We start from the raw sequence: 17,017 nt of genomic DNA on the forward strand, positions 1-17,017 counted from the left end.
TTTCACTAGAATCCAGATGTCACAACCTGAAACCAACACTTCCAGAAGGACAGTTACGTCGTCACTCCTGCAAAGGGATGTGTTTGCCTGGTCTGTGGAGTCATGGATGCAGTTTTCTAATGAAGTTGCAAATTCAAACGTTGCAGAGCAGAGGTCCCTGCTGAACCAGCAGGTTTCCACCAAAGCTGTAAAGTCAGGAGTGCCCTCTAGCGGAGAAAAACAGCATTGCTGCATGACTTACCACATACAGCAGAGTTTGCAGGACGGCATTGATTTGTCACTCTGCAGGCCTACTGCAGTTTGATCAGTAGCAAAAACAACAGTGTGGAAGGTTCGGCTCATGTGCACTTTATTTTATTACATTACAGTACTGCGGTCATGTAAAGCATTGCAAGTAGCTACAGTCACACTAGAGTGGCATTAGGTATGATGTTATTATGACAAACTTTATTTGATAGAAATAACTTATAATACTCTTACTTACTGAATGTTTACTCTGTTATCCCTACAGTAAAATGTTATAATTTCAACATAAACGGACAACAAAAGCTTAAAAATATATTAAAACATTCTGATTATTTTAGCCTGTAAAATTCCAGGAGAGGGGAGAGCACTGAAGAAACAGAGTATTTTATTGCAAATGCAAACTGTAAGTCTTTATCCTCTTCAGTCTTTTCTGACACAAACATAAATGTTGTTCTTTTGGTCATCATACAGCAATGTTAATGCAGAAACAGTCATTTTTTTTTTTTAATATAATCCACTTTGCAAAGCAGCAGTTTATGTGTTGCTACAACCTTTATTCTTAAATACAATCTAAAAATATGGTGTTAGCTCAAGTTCACCTCTGTGGATGCATTTTTTCACGGGACTGATAAAACAGCCTTGTGTCGAAATTTAATTGGCTGTAAATCCTACATTTTTAATGTGTTTCTTAAGCTAACATCATATTTGACCAGAGCACATCAAAAACATTTCCAGATTTTTTTTCTGTATCCTATTTTATTTTAAGCACATGTGAAAGCAGTGAGTTTAAGATTAAATTGACAACAGCTGACTACATTAATGCATAAGCATGAGTAAAAGAATTTTTTGCTTCTGCTTTGATAAAAGCTTTTTTTCTGCTTTGTCTGCTTTCTGTTTGTACCAAATTGGGATAGTAACCAGCATGCATGTTGGGTAATATCGTGTCTACATCAACAGGGCAGTATTAGCAGTGAGAAGACCTGGATGTTTGTGAGATCGGATTTGGTGGAGATCTGCCTCCAGAACAGTTACGTACTCTCATCCATAAATAACAACTTTCAATAATGCAACATCCTAGAGGCCTGAAACACACCAATCACACACTAGCACTGTCCTCACTTGTGCCTAGCACGCACTTGGAGCAGCGTTGGCGTCTGCTCCATGATCCGCAGTAACAGATTATCAATGTAGTCCTCCAGGTCTCGAACCTGTGACTTGACCTTCTTCAGCTCGGCCTCACATTTCTCCAGCTGCGCCTCCTGCTGCTCCGAGGCTCCTTGCTGCTTCTGCATGTCCATCTCCTGCTGCAGCAGCAAGGTGATCAGCTCCATGTTAGTCAGGTGCTGGTACTGGGCTGACCTGTCCACCATCACCTCCTGCAAGACAGGTCAAAGGAAAGTAAGGTTTCATATGTGAAAAATACCTGGAAACAATCATATTTAGAGGAAATAACTATATTAATTCACATTCTTTCTGGGCGTGACAGCAATGTGTTTACCTTAGCTTAGCATAAAGAGTGAAAGTCAGAGTCTGAACTCGATTCACTGTGTTTACTAGGGCTGCCACGATTAATCGACTAGTCACGATTACGTCGACTATCAAAATCGTCGACGACTGATTTAATAGTCGACGCGTCGTTTGAAGCTTTGTAAGATCACAAAATACGCAGGAATAAGTAGTAGGATTTAAGAGTGTAATAACGGACTGAAACAGAAGATGGCAGCACTGCATGTACAAGGATGCCAGCTGCCGTTAAACCCCGAAGAAGAAGAAGCTGTGTCCCAGAATTCATAGCGCAGCCCAGCTCAGTTTCCAACAATGGCGGCAGCTAGTTAGTTTTAATATTACTCTTATTATTCTTTCTGGGTCACAAAATAAACGTTTAACATATTTTAGAATATAGCTGTGTAAACCTCAAATATCTGCTCAGTTTATCAAGACACCACATATTTTCAAAAGCGCTCCGACGTTTTCGGAGACGTCTGTTACCCACTAGCTCGATAGCTAGCCGGGGGCTAGGCTAACTAGAGCCATGAGAACACCGGACTCCCGGTAAATCGTTTTCAAACCCACCACCGTCTTTCGCTACTCAGGTTAAACATGATATATAAGTCAGTTAGATAACTTAAAAATGTTATTGTTTGGCTTTTTTTCGTATTTTATTTGTTCCTGAGTAAATCGGTTTGGCTGAGATTAAAGTTATAGTTTTTACACAGCTGAATAAACGTCAAGCAGACAGCTGATTATCAGAAGTGTGAGATGCTCGAGAATTTACTCCGGTGTCCTGTTATATTTTAGATAGCAAGGAGTTTATTAAACTTCACCGAAACAATCTGCAAATTTCATTAAAATTTAACAAACTATCATCTTGTCTTTATTTTTAGTTAGCACATACCTTAAACACTTAAAGCTGTAAGCTAATGATAGTTATATAAGAGCAGATGCTGCTGGTGCAATAAGCTGTACGTTTTACGTCCAATGGATGATGATCTGATTAGTCGACTAATCGCAAAAATAATCGGTGACTAGTCGACTATCAAAATAATTGTTTGTGGCAGCCCTAGTGTTTACGTTAACCTAAACATTTCCAGGCAGCGCTCTCTAAGCATCTCAGAAAGAAAGTCGAACTATTCTTTCTGTGCCAAATGTGATTGAAACGATTGATGATTGACTGTGTTAAAAAGTTAAAACGGGGACATTTTCATTTGCAGGTGGTTAAAAAAAACGACATGAGTCACAGGAAACAGTGAGGTCATCACAACAGTCCTGCAGTGCAGTTATTAGCACCATGTGCACTGCTGGTGCCAATAAATGCTCATGGAAGCGTTAAACAGTCACAAACCTAATGGCTTTCTGTGATTTACTTTGGCAGGTTAATGACTTAATTCTTCCACTGTTTGCACAAAGTCAGACTCGTGCAGGGTTTTGAAAATTGAAATGGTGAATTAGAAACTAATGTAACTGTTATGAGTTCTGACCAACAGCTGACCACACATGGGGCGACATTATCCATTGTTATATTAAAAAAGAAAGAATAATATTGCTGATTTGCTAGTTAAGTTTCACCGATGCGAGAAATGCTTGAGTACAACTGTGATTTTAAATCCTCTGCAGTTTGAAACATTTCATATTTACAGGATGCAGAAATGTAAAAGAGAAACAAACAATATGCTCGTGTAAGTAGTTACAGATGTGAAATTAATTCCACATTTGTCTTCAAGTGAAATGCTTATCTAGGTCAAAGAATTATGCCACACCTAGAAGCGTAATGGGATCAGTATTTCTCTCCTAGTGTTGAAGTTCAGTTTAACGGGGGTGTTAGGAAGCAGCTGGTGCACTGTTCCTGTGTTGCCCTGATGTGTTATTCAAACAGTCTAGAGCAGCGGTCCCCAACCCCTGGCCCACGGACCGGTCCGGGAGTCGTTTGGTACCGGGCCGCAAGAGTTGGGCTTGGGTGTGAAATTTATGGTTTTTAGGGGTTTTATCAATTTTTAGCATTATTTTTTTATCGTTTTTATCTTTAATTCGGTTTCCCTGGGTCTTTTCCCGTGTGTTATGAATAATCTTCTTTTTTTGGTATCAGTACTGGTTTTAATTTGTTGTATTTATCCGCGACACCTTAAAGGCCGGTCCGGGAAAATATTGTCGGACATTAACGGTCTGTGGCGGAAAAAGGTTGGAGACCGCTGCTCTAGAGTTCCTCATCCCAATATGACAGAGAATTTATTTAATTAATAATCCTCACTGGACAAAGTAAGATTACAAAGTATTTTAGCAGTACCTGACTCTTCTCAGGTTCAGTTGTCACTTGATGAGTGCTGCGTCCAGGGTTAATGGTCGACTTGAGCTTCTCCAGGACTGAACGACCCTCCTTCTTCTCTGATTGGCTAGAGGTTATTGGCTTCACTGGGTGAGGCCTGAAAAACAAAGGGGTGAGCACTAGCATTTCCACACCGGTTCAGCATAACTGCTTCTCAATGGTTTTCCAAGTGAAATGATAGCTTGGCATTTCCTAGAGAGGTTTAACACATGTGAGACTTCACTCTTTGAAGGAAAGATATGCAGCATGTGAACATTTAAAATAAAGGTTGGAGCACAGCATGAAAAGCTGCAGCTGTCCAGATCCAGTTTCAGTGTCATTTCTTTGAGCTCTATTGAGTCCAGCTGAAAATTTGAACCCCACCCCCCAAAACAGCTGGGACACAAACACATTTTTGATTCCTGAGTCTCATAAATGTTTAATGCTCAACACCAATGACGCTTCTGGCTGCCTGCCTTACGTTTGTCCATGACAAAAGTACAAAAATACTTTTGTGAATAAGGTTAGAAAAATGCAGATTTTACCACATTAAGCCACACTTTGTTGGTGCTGTTTACATATGTTACTCTGTAGCAGAAAAACGAGCTAAATTTAGGCTCAGCAAAGTGTGAAAAAGCAAAAAGAGAATAAAGAAAGAAATAAACACAATAGGCAACAACAAACTGAAACATGAGATGAACAACATAAATGTGCAGCAAAGCCAAGAGCAACACAGCAGTAATCATCCAATCGCTTTGGATGAGAAGGCAGAACTTATATATGCAAGTGCATTCAACGACAAGCCAGCCGGACCAGCAGGAAACAAAACTATCACAGCAACCAAAGAGTTAAAAACATCCCAGTTATATATGTGCAAATCATGGCTATTGTCAGGTCTGCTAATTTAGTACAGCTTGTAAATAGCTACACAGGTGATGTCCTAGTGTGAGGATTCTCACCTGCTCTCCTGACGGGGCAGGCTGCTAGCTGTCTGTGTCTCCTCAGGCAAAAGTGAGTGCCGTGCAGCGACCAGGGGCTGGTCAGTGGTGAAGGTGGTGGAGTAGGAGGAGGTGTAGGGGGCCACGGCCAGCGTGGTGCTGGCTCCAGCACTTGGCCCCGTGCTTGAGGGATGTACGGATGGACAGCAGACGGGTGCATCAGCTGACAGGGAGAGTGCAGACAAGATGGAGGGAGAAAAAGGGGGTTCATGCAAAGATTGCCCAATCTTTGCCTCACAAGGGTTTCTGGAGTTTGGCGCTACTTTAGCGTGGAGGTCTTCAAAACTGATCTCAGAAGGTTTTCCTGTACCGCTGCTTTCTTTAAGACACGCTGCTGTTTTTCCTTTCAAAGATGGAGCCGATGTTGTGTTTGAGTCTCTGTGACACGTTTGCTCATTATTGTTGCTACATTCAAGCAAACCTGCCTGTTTATCGAAATCAAACGAGGAAGAAAGAATGGATTTAGAGGGCTGATACGATGACGGTCCTTCACTGATTTCTGAAATGTTTTGCACAAGACATAAAAACTGTTCAAACTCTCTGTCTCCACTTTTGCTTTGGCTGTTCGGGCTGTCGCTGCTGCTCTGTCGGGACACTCCCTTTGGTCTAAAACGTGCACTAACGACCCCTGAAAATGACTCCGGCTGGTTCGGTTTACCCAGCTTGGCTTGAATATTGCAATTTTCATCAAAGTCCTTCTGTGTCTGGTTAAAATCATCATAGTCATTTCTTCTTCCGTCTCTGCATTCAGCAGCTGAAACACAGGTCTGATTTTGAGACATCAAAGCAGTCGTTTCTCGGCTGGAGTGACCGAGCGGCGCTACGTTGTTCAGTTCATTTCGATAATCACGGCAATTGTCTTGGCTGACTGGAGCTACTTTGCACAGCTTATTGGAAGATATTTCAAATGAAGAATTCATCTCGGGGATGTAAGTGTCCTTCAAAGTAAATATTTCCTCAGGTTTGGTTTCCGAATGGTGCACGGCCACCTGTGAACTTTCAGGCGGTTGCTGTAAAGTCCCACTTTTATCGCCAACCTCCGAGTGTGAAGACCCATCAGAATCAATAAAACCAAAGTCTGTATTATTCACATTCATGTTCAGATCTCCTAAAGTGAGCGAGAAAGAGATGTTATTGTTGGTGCAGGGAGTTTCTACTAGGTTCGTTTCCAGTATGTCTCCTGGAGTGGGAGAAATACCCAGCGCCTTGGCATCTGCATGTGAGAGAGTAGTGGGCGACATTTTCAAAAGGTCTGCAACAGATATCTCGCTCTCAAGAAGCATTTTAGGCCCTGAGCTCTTAGACGTGATCTTAATTCCAGCAGTTTCCTCGGCGTTCAGCGATAAACGATGACTGTTTACTTTGCATTGTCCATAATTTCTTCTACACACACGTCCGTACAAGTCTTGCTCGAACAACATCCCTCCCCAGCAATCAGCCTCGTCTTCCAGAGGTTCATATTTGAACTTTTTGAGCTTGTCTTCTGGCGTAAGCCCCGGAGAAGTAACGTTGGTGTGCGACTGGGAGTTCAGGCCGAGGGACTCGCTGGTCTCGCTGCTTGTGTGCGGGTCAGGAGATATGCTGTTTCTTTTACATTCTCCTTCTCGTCCACGCTGTAGTGAGGCCACACCGGTCTGAGAGAGGAGGTAGGCTTCTTTATGCACAGCTAGCTCCTGACCTCTGTGCAGCCAGCCGTCAGAATAAATCTCATTCACTGATGTTCTTAAAAGTCTCCTCGGAGGCAAAGGTGGAGGCTCCTCGTTACATGTTCGCAGTTCTTGTGCATAGTTACTGTTAGTGGCCAGGGGATAACTACGTTTACGAGATGATGGGCAGGTCGTCAGCTTTTTTTGGGGAGGACAAACGTTTGGGGAATTGAGCCTGCTAGAGGCAAAGGCATCAAACGAGTCATCCCATTCTCCTGTACTCTCTGACCTGGAGCAAGGGGCGGAGTGATTGGGAGAAGTTGGTGAGGCCACTTTGGGCGATAATGCAGGAAGCGATATCTGCCTAGCTACTGCCCTTGGGCGCTCCCGCTTTATGGAAGCTATATTTGTGGCGCTAAGTTCATGAGGAGCAGTGGGTGTGTGGGGCTGGGCAGGTAGAGTGGTGTAATGAAAGGGGGAGGAGCCAGCAGAGGAGCAAGGTTCAAAAGGAGGAGACTTCTGCAACTCTCCTGCTATGAGCTCCTCAAAAAAGGGATTGCGCTGCATACGTAGGAGGAAAGGATTGGAAGGGGAGATGGGGGTTGAGGAGGGAGAGGAAGAAGGGGTGAAGACATTGATGTGACTGCAGTCATCGGGTGAGACATGACCGGAGAGAGAGGCGGAGGGGGAGGAGCACTGAGGAGGAACAGGGGAACGAGGAGGGAGGGGAGGGGGTACATCTGAGCTGCGCTCTACCTTAGGAGAAACTTCCAGCCTGTGAAGGAAATAGGGCACAATAGTCCTCTTAGTTAATGATGTGCCAGGTAACCAGATGGGGAACATTGTTCGTACAAAAACAGAAAAACCAGAATACAAGCTGATATCCCTCAGAGGGATATTCCTGCTTAACGTCAGTCTTTAAACTTCACAAGGTTCATGACAGACTTATGGAAAGATAACGTAAAATAAAACAAAGAAGCAAAGCACATCTGCAAAATAATCAAGCAACGAAAAGTAACTCTCGCACTGAGCCATTCAAGCACCAACTGCACTGCAGCTACTCTGCTGGGTGAGCTCGTATCAACATGGGATGATATTCTTCAAAGAAACACTCTGGGGAGAAAAACTGGCAATGCAGGAGTGCTGTTTGTGGAAAATATAGCATGAGGTGATGACAGCATGGTTGTAAGATGGAAAAAATTATGATTTAAATCAATTCCATTTTCAAATGAGCAGGCAGAAGAGTGAACGCTGAACACCCAACTGAACACAGGCCTCTGTTGTGCCTGATCATCGTCTGAAGCGCAGACACGAGGTCGTAAATGAGCCCAACTCACCTTGGTTTGTTCTGGGATTCACTCGAGCCAAACCAGCCTCTGAGCCTCCCCTCTGATCCAGCATGGCTGAGTTCTGACTTAGATGGGAGAGAGTCACTCCTCCCTCCAGAAAAGAACGTCTTTCTCGGCTTCTTTCCTTTGTCAGCTGATTCAGCTGCTGAGGAAACCGTCGGCACGGCTGCCTGCACAGGGCAACCCCCTATCTGAGCTTCTTGAATAGAAGTAGCCGATGCCTGAGCATCCTTTTCTTCCTCCTTTTCCTCTTTCTTCAGTTTGTCAAAGGACCAGCGTCGGCCCTCTGCAAAGGAAGCTTTGTCCTCGCTTCTTTTGGTGAGATTCTGCAGCGAGCGAGAGAGCGGCGAGCATTTTTCCAGCAGGACCAGTTTGGACGAGAGCGCTCCAGAGCTCTTTGGGGTCGATGGCTCAGAGTCATAGACATGGCTTCCATTTATACACAAGGATGACTGGGACTGAGTCATGGTCTGTCCCTTGAGTGACTCGACTGCAGGATTGGCTCGAGGGAAGGCCGTTGTGATCTTGCTAGCTTCATCGCTGAAGGCGCGCTTGTGAGTGAGAACTTTTGTGGTGTGCTGACTGGTGAGCACTGTGGAAAAGATGGGAAAAACAGGTTAATAAAACTAAATAAGGACTTCTTTCATACGTCTTTGTTTTTATTTGGAGACAAACAAAGCTTTGTATCTGAATCTGTAGTTTGAGGATGATCCTTGGTTCTTTTTTCTTTCTTTTCTGGTTTAAAGCGGTGATGTTTGAGTTTGTGCCACTAGGGGCAGCAAAGATCACACTATTTCTGAACATTTCAGCAGAATGGTAAATGCCTTCTTATTTCCTGATACAGTTGAGGCCTAAAAGTAATTGGACAGTTGATTGACCGATTGAGGCCTGTTCTCTCGTTATTTTATCATAAATTGAGCAGATAAGAAATCCGGAGTTAATTCCAAGTGTTGAACGTGTATTTGGTATAATTTTAACTGGAACTCTCATCATGAATTTGATTGAGATATTGATGAATGCGAAGGAAATGATCATTTGTAAATAGTAAACCTATCAGAGAGAGTGAAAAGAAATCCCAAGGACAGAGAAAAATATGGAGAGGACTCATGATCTGAAGCATACCATCTGTTAAACAGGCCACTGGGACTGTGTCACTATTGTTGATTGATGATGTGACTGCTGATAGAAGAGCAGGAGAACAAGAGTTTCTCAAGGCAAAGAAATTGAATATTTCTTGAATACAGTTTGATAAACAAATGCAGAGCTGAATGCAGATAGACCCACAAACCAGCAGCTCCAGTAAAGGCCCAGCAGAGCCTTTCAAGGGAGGAAACGCAGCTCTTAGTGACATCAGCTGGTATTGGACTTAAGGGGGTCACTATTTGCACTATTTCCACTTGTTAAAAATAATTGTTATATTTAAAATTCAGTCAGGTTTTCAATTAATTTTAAGGTTGCATTTTAATGACAGCTAGATTGTTTTTCACAATCCAGACTGAAAAATACAAAAAATGTATCAAATAGTTATTTGTATTTAATCATATGCTGATATCGGGCATTACTCATATCTAGACGAGGGTCCATACTAGGGGTGGGGGAAAAATGGATACTGTGTAGCATGGTGATATTTTGTTTCTAATAATGTATGGATACAGGGACAGCAGAAATCGATATTTTGTTACAAAAAGGTTTTTGTGCTCTGACTTCAGAGCATGTTGATCCTTTTTCTGAGCAAGAATCCTGACATTCCTTCACTGTCCAAATGTGTTTAATAAACATGACAGTTTACTTATTTTAATTTAAGACATGTTTTATTTTAATTAAGTTTAAAACTTTTTTATTTAATGTAAAATTATATTTTGTTTTAATTTACTTTCAAATTCTTCAGTTGCTGAAGGGGCTGCATAGTTTTCATAAACTGCATAGTTCAGAATAGCTATAATTGTACCAGATGGTTGATTCAGTTAAGTTGGACTAGACTGTAATACAAACCGTTCAGTTTGTCAACAATCAAACTGAAATGAGAGAAAGACTGAGTGTGAGACTTTGATATTAGAGAAAATGAATATTGATAAAGTTTACCTTTATGTACAGAATCTGAATATCGCAAAATATTTTAAAAAATTGCAATAATATCGTATCGTGGGATGTTTGGTGATTCCCACCTCTAGTCCATACATAGTTGGAGTTGCCTTTGAAGCCAGTCAACAAATATCTTGAGTTTTGCATTTGCACCGTTATTCAGGGAAACTTTGGGCTGTGTAGCTTCTAAGTAGCGATGCCACAGGGATAACTGTCTGCTCCCTTTTTTCTGCTTTTTTGTCAAAAAAACAGCCGCATTTGTGAGGAGAGATAAAGATTACTACGATGTATGATGAGATATGGAGGTCATTCAAAACAAAACTATTTGGAATACAAGCATGCTGATCCACACAGGTGTTCACAGATGCAGACTACACCTTTCTTGGCTGCTGCCTCAAAGCACATTGTGCGCTGTCTATCTTGCATGCTGCACAATAGCGTTTAATATTTAGTATCTACTGTTATCTACTGCTAGCTAGTTTATTGTGATGGTGCTGTTTTTATTATGTTGCTCTTTTTTTGTTTGCTTTCTCTTCTGTTTTTTTTTTCTCCATACAGGTGATCCAGGTGTTTTGTTTTTCTTTCTTTCTCCCCCCTTTCTCACCGTCTCTTCTCCCCTCTGGTTTTCTTTCTCTCCCTCTCTTTCTTTCATTCTTTCTCCCTGTCCTATCCCCCAGTCATGTCTGTCCCGTTTGTAGCAACCGAAAATAAAATAAATTCATAATTATAATAAAGGTCAATCAAATGGACCAATAAGGCCATGATGATCCACTTGGTAAAATAAATCCGTTTGGCATCTTTCTTGGCCTTAAGACAACAATTCTGATGCTAAAGATCCAAACGGGACACAAAAAACAAACAAACAAAACAACTATTTTTGTGGAGACCCGTCAGATCCTGATGTCATGATCATTACAGCTGCTGCACACATATCTAAAGAAAATCCATGTTTGCTAAATATGCCGCATATTTCATATAAACGTGATTTTTTTAATCTGACTTTTATTCAATAAAAATAAAATTGTTTGTGATGAGTAGGTGGGATTTGTGTAGCATGGCTGCTGACCAGCTATAAAACAGAAAAAAAGTGTGTCATGCACTTGAACTATTACCTTTTTTTGCTAAATCCGTCTCCCCATAGTGAGAGTCCACCCTCACTTTGCTAGTGTAGATGGGGGAACTGGGAGGGTCTGACAGCAGATCCAGACTGGGTGGAGGGCCGAGGTTATCACTGGCCATGGAAGACAAACTGCTCTCTGAAGCCAGAGATGAACACGACCTGGTGTCCGACGACTTCCGCAGCTTGCCTTTGAAGAAATCCTTCATCTTGCTCCTCTTCTCCTCTGCTACCTCCACATCACGCGATTCCACCACCCCTACGCTCTGTTCTCCAAATGGCTGCCCCAGGGATCCCGAAAGGGCGGCGTAACGGCCCGGCACGATGGCCGATGAAGACTCCACGTCCCCCCTCTTCCTCCCTGTGACACGATCCTTGAGCTTTCCGAACGCAGAGCGAGGTTTGTCCTTCATGGTGAGGTCGAACATGCTGGCTGTCATGTTGTTGCGGGTGAACTGGACTGTTATCTGGAGCTGACCACGTTCCTTCTCCTTTCTTCCTGCCTTCGAGTTGAGCTTGAACCATCTGCAGAAGTAAAAGAAACAGAAATACAAAACAGCACGTGAGCAGGACACTGGTACGATATCTGGTTAAAGGTGAAATCAGAACTTTACCAACAAAAAAACACAAAACAACCATTTCCTTTTAGCAAGCCCTTCTAAATATTCCATAACCTGAAAATACTGGTTCACGACTGTGTCGAACTGCCTTGGAAAAACTGTTTGTAAGCCTCAGACAGCAGATCACGACTCAAATTCCTGCAGATCTACCCACCTACAGCTGGTATGCACGTACGGACAAAAAGACATGGACAACATGAGAGGTCAACTAATAAAATCCTTCCTCTGTTCATGCCTCCTAAAGTCTTGTGACTTGACCAGAGAAGATGTTACAGAGCCAAAACTAACAGCAGGAATCCAGCATGAGTTTCACAGAGCGCAGAGAGAGAGAGGGCGGAGAAGCCACAATTAAAGCCAGATGTGCTGTAGTTTTACTCCGTTCTGCTCTTCAGTGTTAATAGTGGAAGAGTATCACACCAATGTTATGCCACCTGTGCCACAGCCGAGCTCGAGCCGAGATGAAGGTGGGTAACAACTAAAGATAAGAACCTTCTTCTGCTCACATGGTTTCATTTAAAGTGAAACCAGAGCCCTTTGGATTGGGAGGAGAATCTAGCCTAAGTGGGGAGAAAAAGCTAGAAAAAATTGAGTATTTTAAAAGGTAGACGTGTAAGGATGATGCTTCTATAAACATGCGAGGAATACTGTTTCTGTTAAATAACTTTCAGACACATGAAATCATTTCAAAGCATCAAATAGGATGTCTTTTTTAGAAAATGCATGCGTGCATGCAGCTGTAACATTTTGTTGTTGTCTTTTCTTCAACTGTAATACTGAAAACCAAAAAGGAAAGATAAACAGCTTTTGTTTTAAAAAAGGAAGCCAGAGTTAATAATCTCGTGGCGATCGTGGCTCAAGAGTTGGGAGTTCGTCTTGTAATCGGAAGGTTGCCGGTTCGAGCCCCGGCTCCGACAGTCGGTCGTTGTGTCCTTGGGCAAGACACTTCACCCGTTGCCTACTGGTGGTGGTCAGAGGGCCCGGTGGCGCCAGTGTCCAGCAGCCTCGCCTCTGTCAGTGCGCCCCAGGGTGGCTGTGGCTACAATGTAGCTGCATCACCAGTGTGTGAATGTGTGTGTGACTGAATGTGTAAAGCGCTTTGGGGTCCTTAGGGACTGAGTAAAGCGCTATACAAATACAGACCATTTACAGGCCATTAATAATCTGCAAAAAGCATCACAATAAAATAATACTGGAGCTTTTGTGACAACTTGACAGCCAACAATTAGATGCAGAAGTCCTGCAGAGATTCTCCAGCTTGGCCAGCCAAGACAGTGGTTTGATTATAACAAATGCGCTTAGTGCGATACACTTCATTTAGAGCAACTGTAGGCTTGTTTATATATATTATATTATATTATAATATTTTGGCCTTTTACTTCAACTGGTTCTTATCTTATCCTGAATATGAGCATTAATGGGTTTCTTTAATGGGAACCTGTTTACAGGTTTTATTCTCCTACAAGTTGGAGAAAATGTTTCCTTCTTAATGATGTGGGGTAAAGATGGAGGTCTTCTGGCTACAACGGATCTCAGTGAAAACTGCATCTCATCTCATATTTCTGCGGTGCATTGTGGGAACTGCTGCTGGAGTATCTCTGTATCGGACAGGGGGCCAAAGAGCCAGCGTTTAACGAGCTTTAAAGGCTTGGCAGCTTTCTAACCTCTTCGTCATCCTGCAAAAACAGCACATTTGATTCCACTGCTCAAGCCTCCCGTGGAAGGAGCTGCTGCATTTTGGGCTGTGATATTGCACATGACTGATAATCACAACTGCGTGAGATGGAAACTATTCCCAAGACCTTTCATGATGCTTTTAATGAAGACCTGAAAGTTGCACATCATTCTCCTGGAAACATATTTAACATAATCTTGTCATAGTCTGACAAAGAAAGAAAAAGACACATCACTTCTTTGTGGCACTAAACTGAAAACAACAACACGTTTGGCGTGCGAGTTGCACTAATAAAAAGCCAACCTACTCATCTCGTGGACACACTCCATCATGAAATATCTTATCGAGAGGTATAATGGTTTGACCGAGAAACACATCCAGTCCGATGAGCACTCGGTGCATGACCGTGAGGACCAGGTCCCCGCTCCCCGGGGGGTAGGCGCTCCGGCCGCCGTCCTCGAGGATCCCGGGAAGCAGCTCGAAGCAGCACTCCTCGTTCCACACGGGCACCTCCGCCTTCTCCACGAGGCCGGTGGTGTACTTCTCCTTCCCCACCTGGATGATGGTGTAGAGGTAGCGGCTGCCATGCTTGCCCTTGGTTCGCAGTCCCTTTGCGCGGAGGACGGTGACATTCACATGAGTGGGCACCCATCTCTGATCATCGTCCAGATCTATCAGTGACATCATCTTGCACCGCTACAAAGGGGCCCTGCGTTAATTTACTTAGTGGCGTGTTTTATCGGTCGGTTAGGAGATCATCCCCTTCACGCTGTGCTGGAGTTTCCGCGCTGCGCAAAAAAACCTCTGCAGAAAATGTCCAAAGTCGGCCAAGCCTCCGAGGGTTTATCCGAGGTCACTTTTCCGACAGCAGACTCGGCTTCTGCTCAACTTCCACTTCGCATACAACCATAACTCAATAAATGCGAATGCCGTTAGGTGAGCTGCGTGCTCAAATCATCCACACTCGGCTCACGTCGCATCAGTTAGTTTACAGTCCACAGATCTGCCCAGCGTTTACGGCCCGCCCTCCTCCACAGGCCCGCAGACAGCCAGAGAGATGCCGCAGCATTAAAGAGGAACACCCAACAAAGCTTCATCAGATCCACCGACGCGCAGAAGCTCAGAGCCGACGTCAGTGCGTTTGAGCCAGAAAGACCAGCTTCAGCAGCTTCGCTTAATGTGCGGGAAATGGATTTACTTCAGTTTCTGCTTCTGTCAAAGCCAAATCTTCTGCAGCTCATCCTGTTATTTCTCTTTTCGCGTGTTCGCCTGTTGTTTCCAGTCTTCAGGTCTGATTTGAGTGCAAGCTGAATGTAAAACCAGTTAAATGGGCCTCCAGGTCACAAATTAATCGGGTTTTGTAAAATGAAAACTGATCCGTATATATTTGTATTTTAATTTTAACTATTTATACTCCTAAAAGTGATCAAACATTTCTTTAATGTATGAAAATATATTGCTAGCTCCTTTTCCTGTGAGAGCTCTACTTCCTGATATCAAAAATAAAAAACAACAACAATAAAAAAAAATGATATTAGTTGGGAGAAAAAATCCTTTCCCGAGGACATTATCCTGGAGCTGCAGCGCCATCTAGTGGATTTCAGAGACAGGTCAGTCATACATGCAGTTTACACAAGTCAGTGTAGACTTTCTAATTTTACGCGCTGTTTACAAACTGATTCGTTGATATCTCGGTTACATTATTTCATTGTTATAGAAATACTCTCATATTTATGCAGCTGAAGTTTAGCTGGCTTACTGTGCCTAGAAAAAAAGGTTAATATAACATTAGTTTGGTGATCATGTCCCTTAAGCTACAATAAATCATTGAATCACAAATGACTGATTTAAATATTAACAACAGCCAAATGTTAGTGACTGTCCGAGGAGGTGCCACATATATATGTTTGTTTGTTTTTTTGCTTCTTTGCTGAGTAAGTCTGAAGTTTATAAACTTCAACATCTCCCACCTTAGCAAAGGATCATATTTTAATTTGACAGCAAAGAAATTTAATTTATGTCCACAAAACATGAATGTTATGATATATCTGGTGTAATGAGATGATATGAACCTGGCAAACACCTAAACGGACTAAAAGGACATTTCTGCCATACAGTGAATGACAGCTGACGTGATTCTCACCTGACACTAAAATGAACTGCCCCCTGCCTTCATTCCCTACCTAGATTATTAATTAATCACACATTGGTTTTGCTGAGCACGAGCACACAACACATCCTATCATCCTCTTTTTCTTCAGATTAGCTATGATGATGTTTTTAAGCTTACCAAGAATACTCGATTGTGCGCATGTACTCTTTGTTTTTTGTATGTTTTCAAGCGGGACAGTCAGAGCGACTCCCTTTCAGCCAAATCATCTTCATGACGTCCCTGAAGTTTTGTATTTCTGTATCTCCCACAGGATTGTGTGGCTTGTTTAAACATTTCTATTTCATCCCTCATCTGAATTATGCACCTTTTCTTCTACTACACATATATTACAGCTAATTACACTGCCGATTCATAAAATTAAGATATAAAATATGATGTAGTGTTATAGTTTAAGGAGTGGGACAGTAACAGGTGTTTCTATTATTCATTCAGTAAAAAGCAGCCTGCCTAATAAGTTTTACAGTCTCTGACCCACATATGAAAAATACTAATGTCAAACATTTATAATGCTTTCAACATTTTTTAGGATAATTTATGTAAATTATGTACCAGCTGGTTTATAATTAGTTCTGTGGTTAACATTAACATTTGTTAACAATAGCTGTCAATGACAGATCTATGATTGGCAGGACATAAGAAGTTAATGCTGAAGATGAATGCTCTTAGTCTCCTTCTTTGTTGCTTTGGTTCAGTGCAATGACCTGTGAATGGATTAAATGTATAACGTTTGCTTTTCTTGCCAAGATCCCAGCCGGCACAAAAGGCAAGTCACCTGTACACACAGTATTAATCTAGCAGATGGATCACTATATTAGAAAATGGATTTGACAAACTTTAATGTCACAAAGATGTAAATAAGTTATCATTAAATATAAAGAAAACAAAATTGATTATTTTTGGCACTAGACAAATGAAAAATGTATCTAAAATCAGGGTTAATGGAATTGAAATTGAAAGAGTGTACGAAAATAAATTTCTTGGAGTGATAATTGATGATAAGCTGAGTTGGAAGTCTCATATAAACCATGTGAAAACAAAAATGTCAAAAACCATTGCTATTCTCTATAAAACAAAGCATGTCCTGAATAAAAAATCATTATACACACTCTATTGTACTCTGTTGCTTCCATATATGACTTACTGTCTGGAGATATGGGCTAATGCATATAAAACGAACACTCTTCCTATTTTCAAGTTACAAAAAAGAGCTATAAGAATTATAAACAAATCAAACTATATAGAACCAACTAACATTTTGTTTATTAATCTGAATACCCTGAAATTTTATGATTTAGTTGAATATAAAATGGCACAG

The 17,017-nt window shown here is 42.0% G+C and overlaps 1 protein-coding gene across 1 annotated transcript; it reads right to left on the reverse strand.

Annotated features, from left to right (window-relative positions):
- Nucleotides 1–998: 998 nt before the first annotated feature.
- On the reverse strand, nucleotides 999–14,648 carry rab11fip5b (RAB11 family interacting protein 5b (class I)). Its single transcript, XM_087851788.1, has 6 exons — nucleotides 13,837–14,648; nucleotides 11,233–11,762; nucleotides 8,027–8,630; nucleotides 5,005–7,464; nucleotides 4,028–4,163; nucleotides 999–1,622 (listed from the first exon to the last, which is right to left on the reverse strand). Exons 1-6 carry the CDS (start codon nucleotides 14,214–14,216, stop codon nucleotides 1,362–1,364), a joined length of 4,371 nt encoding a protein of 1,456 aa, XP_087707914.1. The 5' UTR covers nucleotides 14,217–14,648; the 3' UTR covers nucleotides 999–1,361.
- Nucleotides 14,649–17,017: the final 2,369 nt, after the last annotated feature.

This window comes from Neolamprologus brichardi, chromosome 2, assembly GCF_056152115.1.
Source record: "Neolamprologus brichardi isolate AB-2024 chromosome 2, ASM5615211v1, whole genome shotgun sequence".
NCBI lineage: Eukaryota > Metazoa > Chordata > Actinopteri > Cichliformes > Cichlidae > Neolamprologus > Neolamprologus brichardi.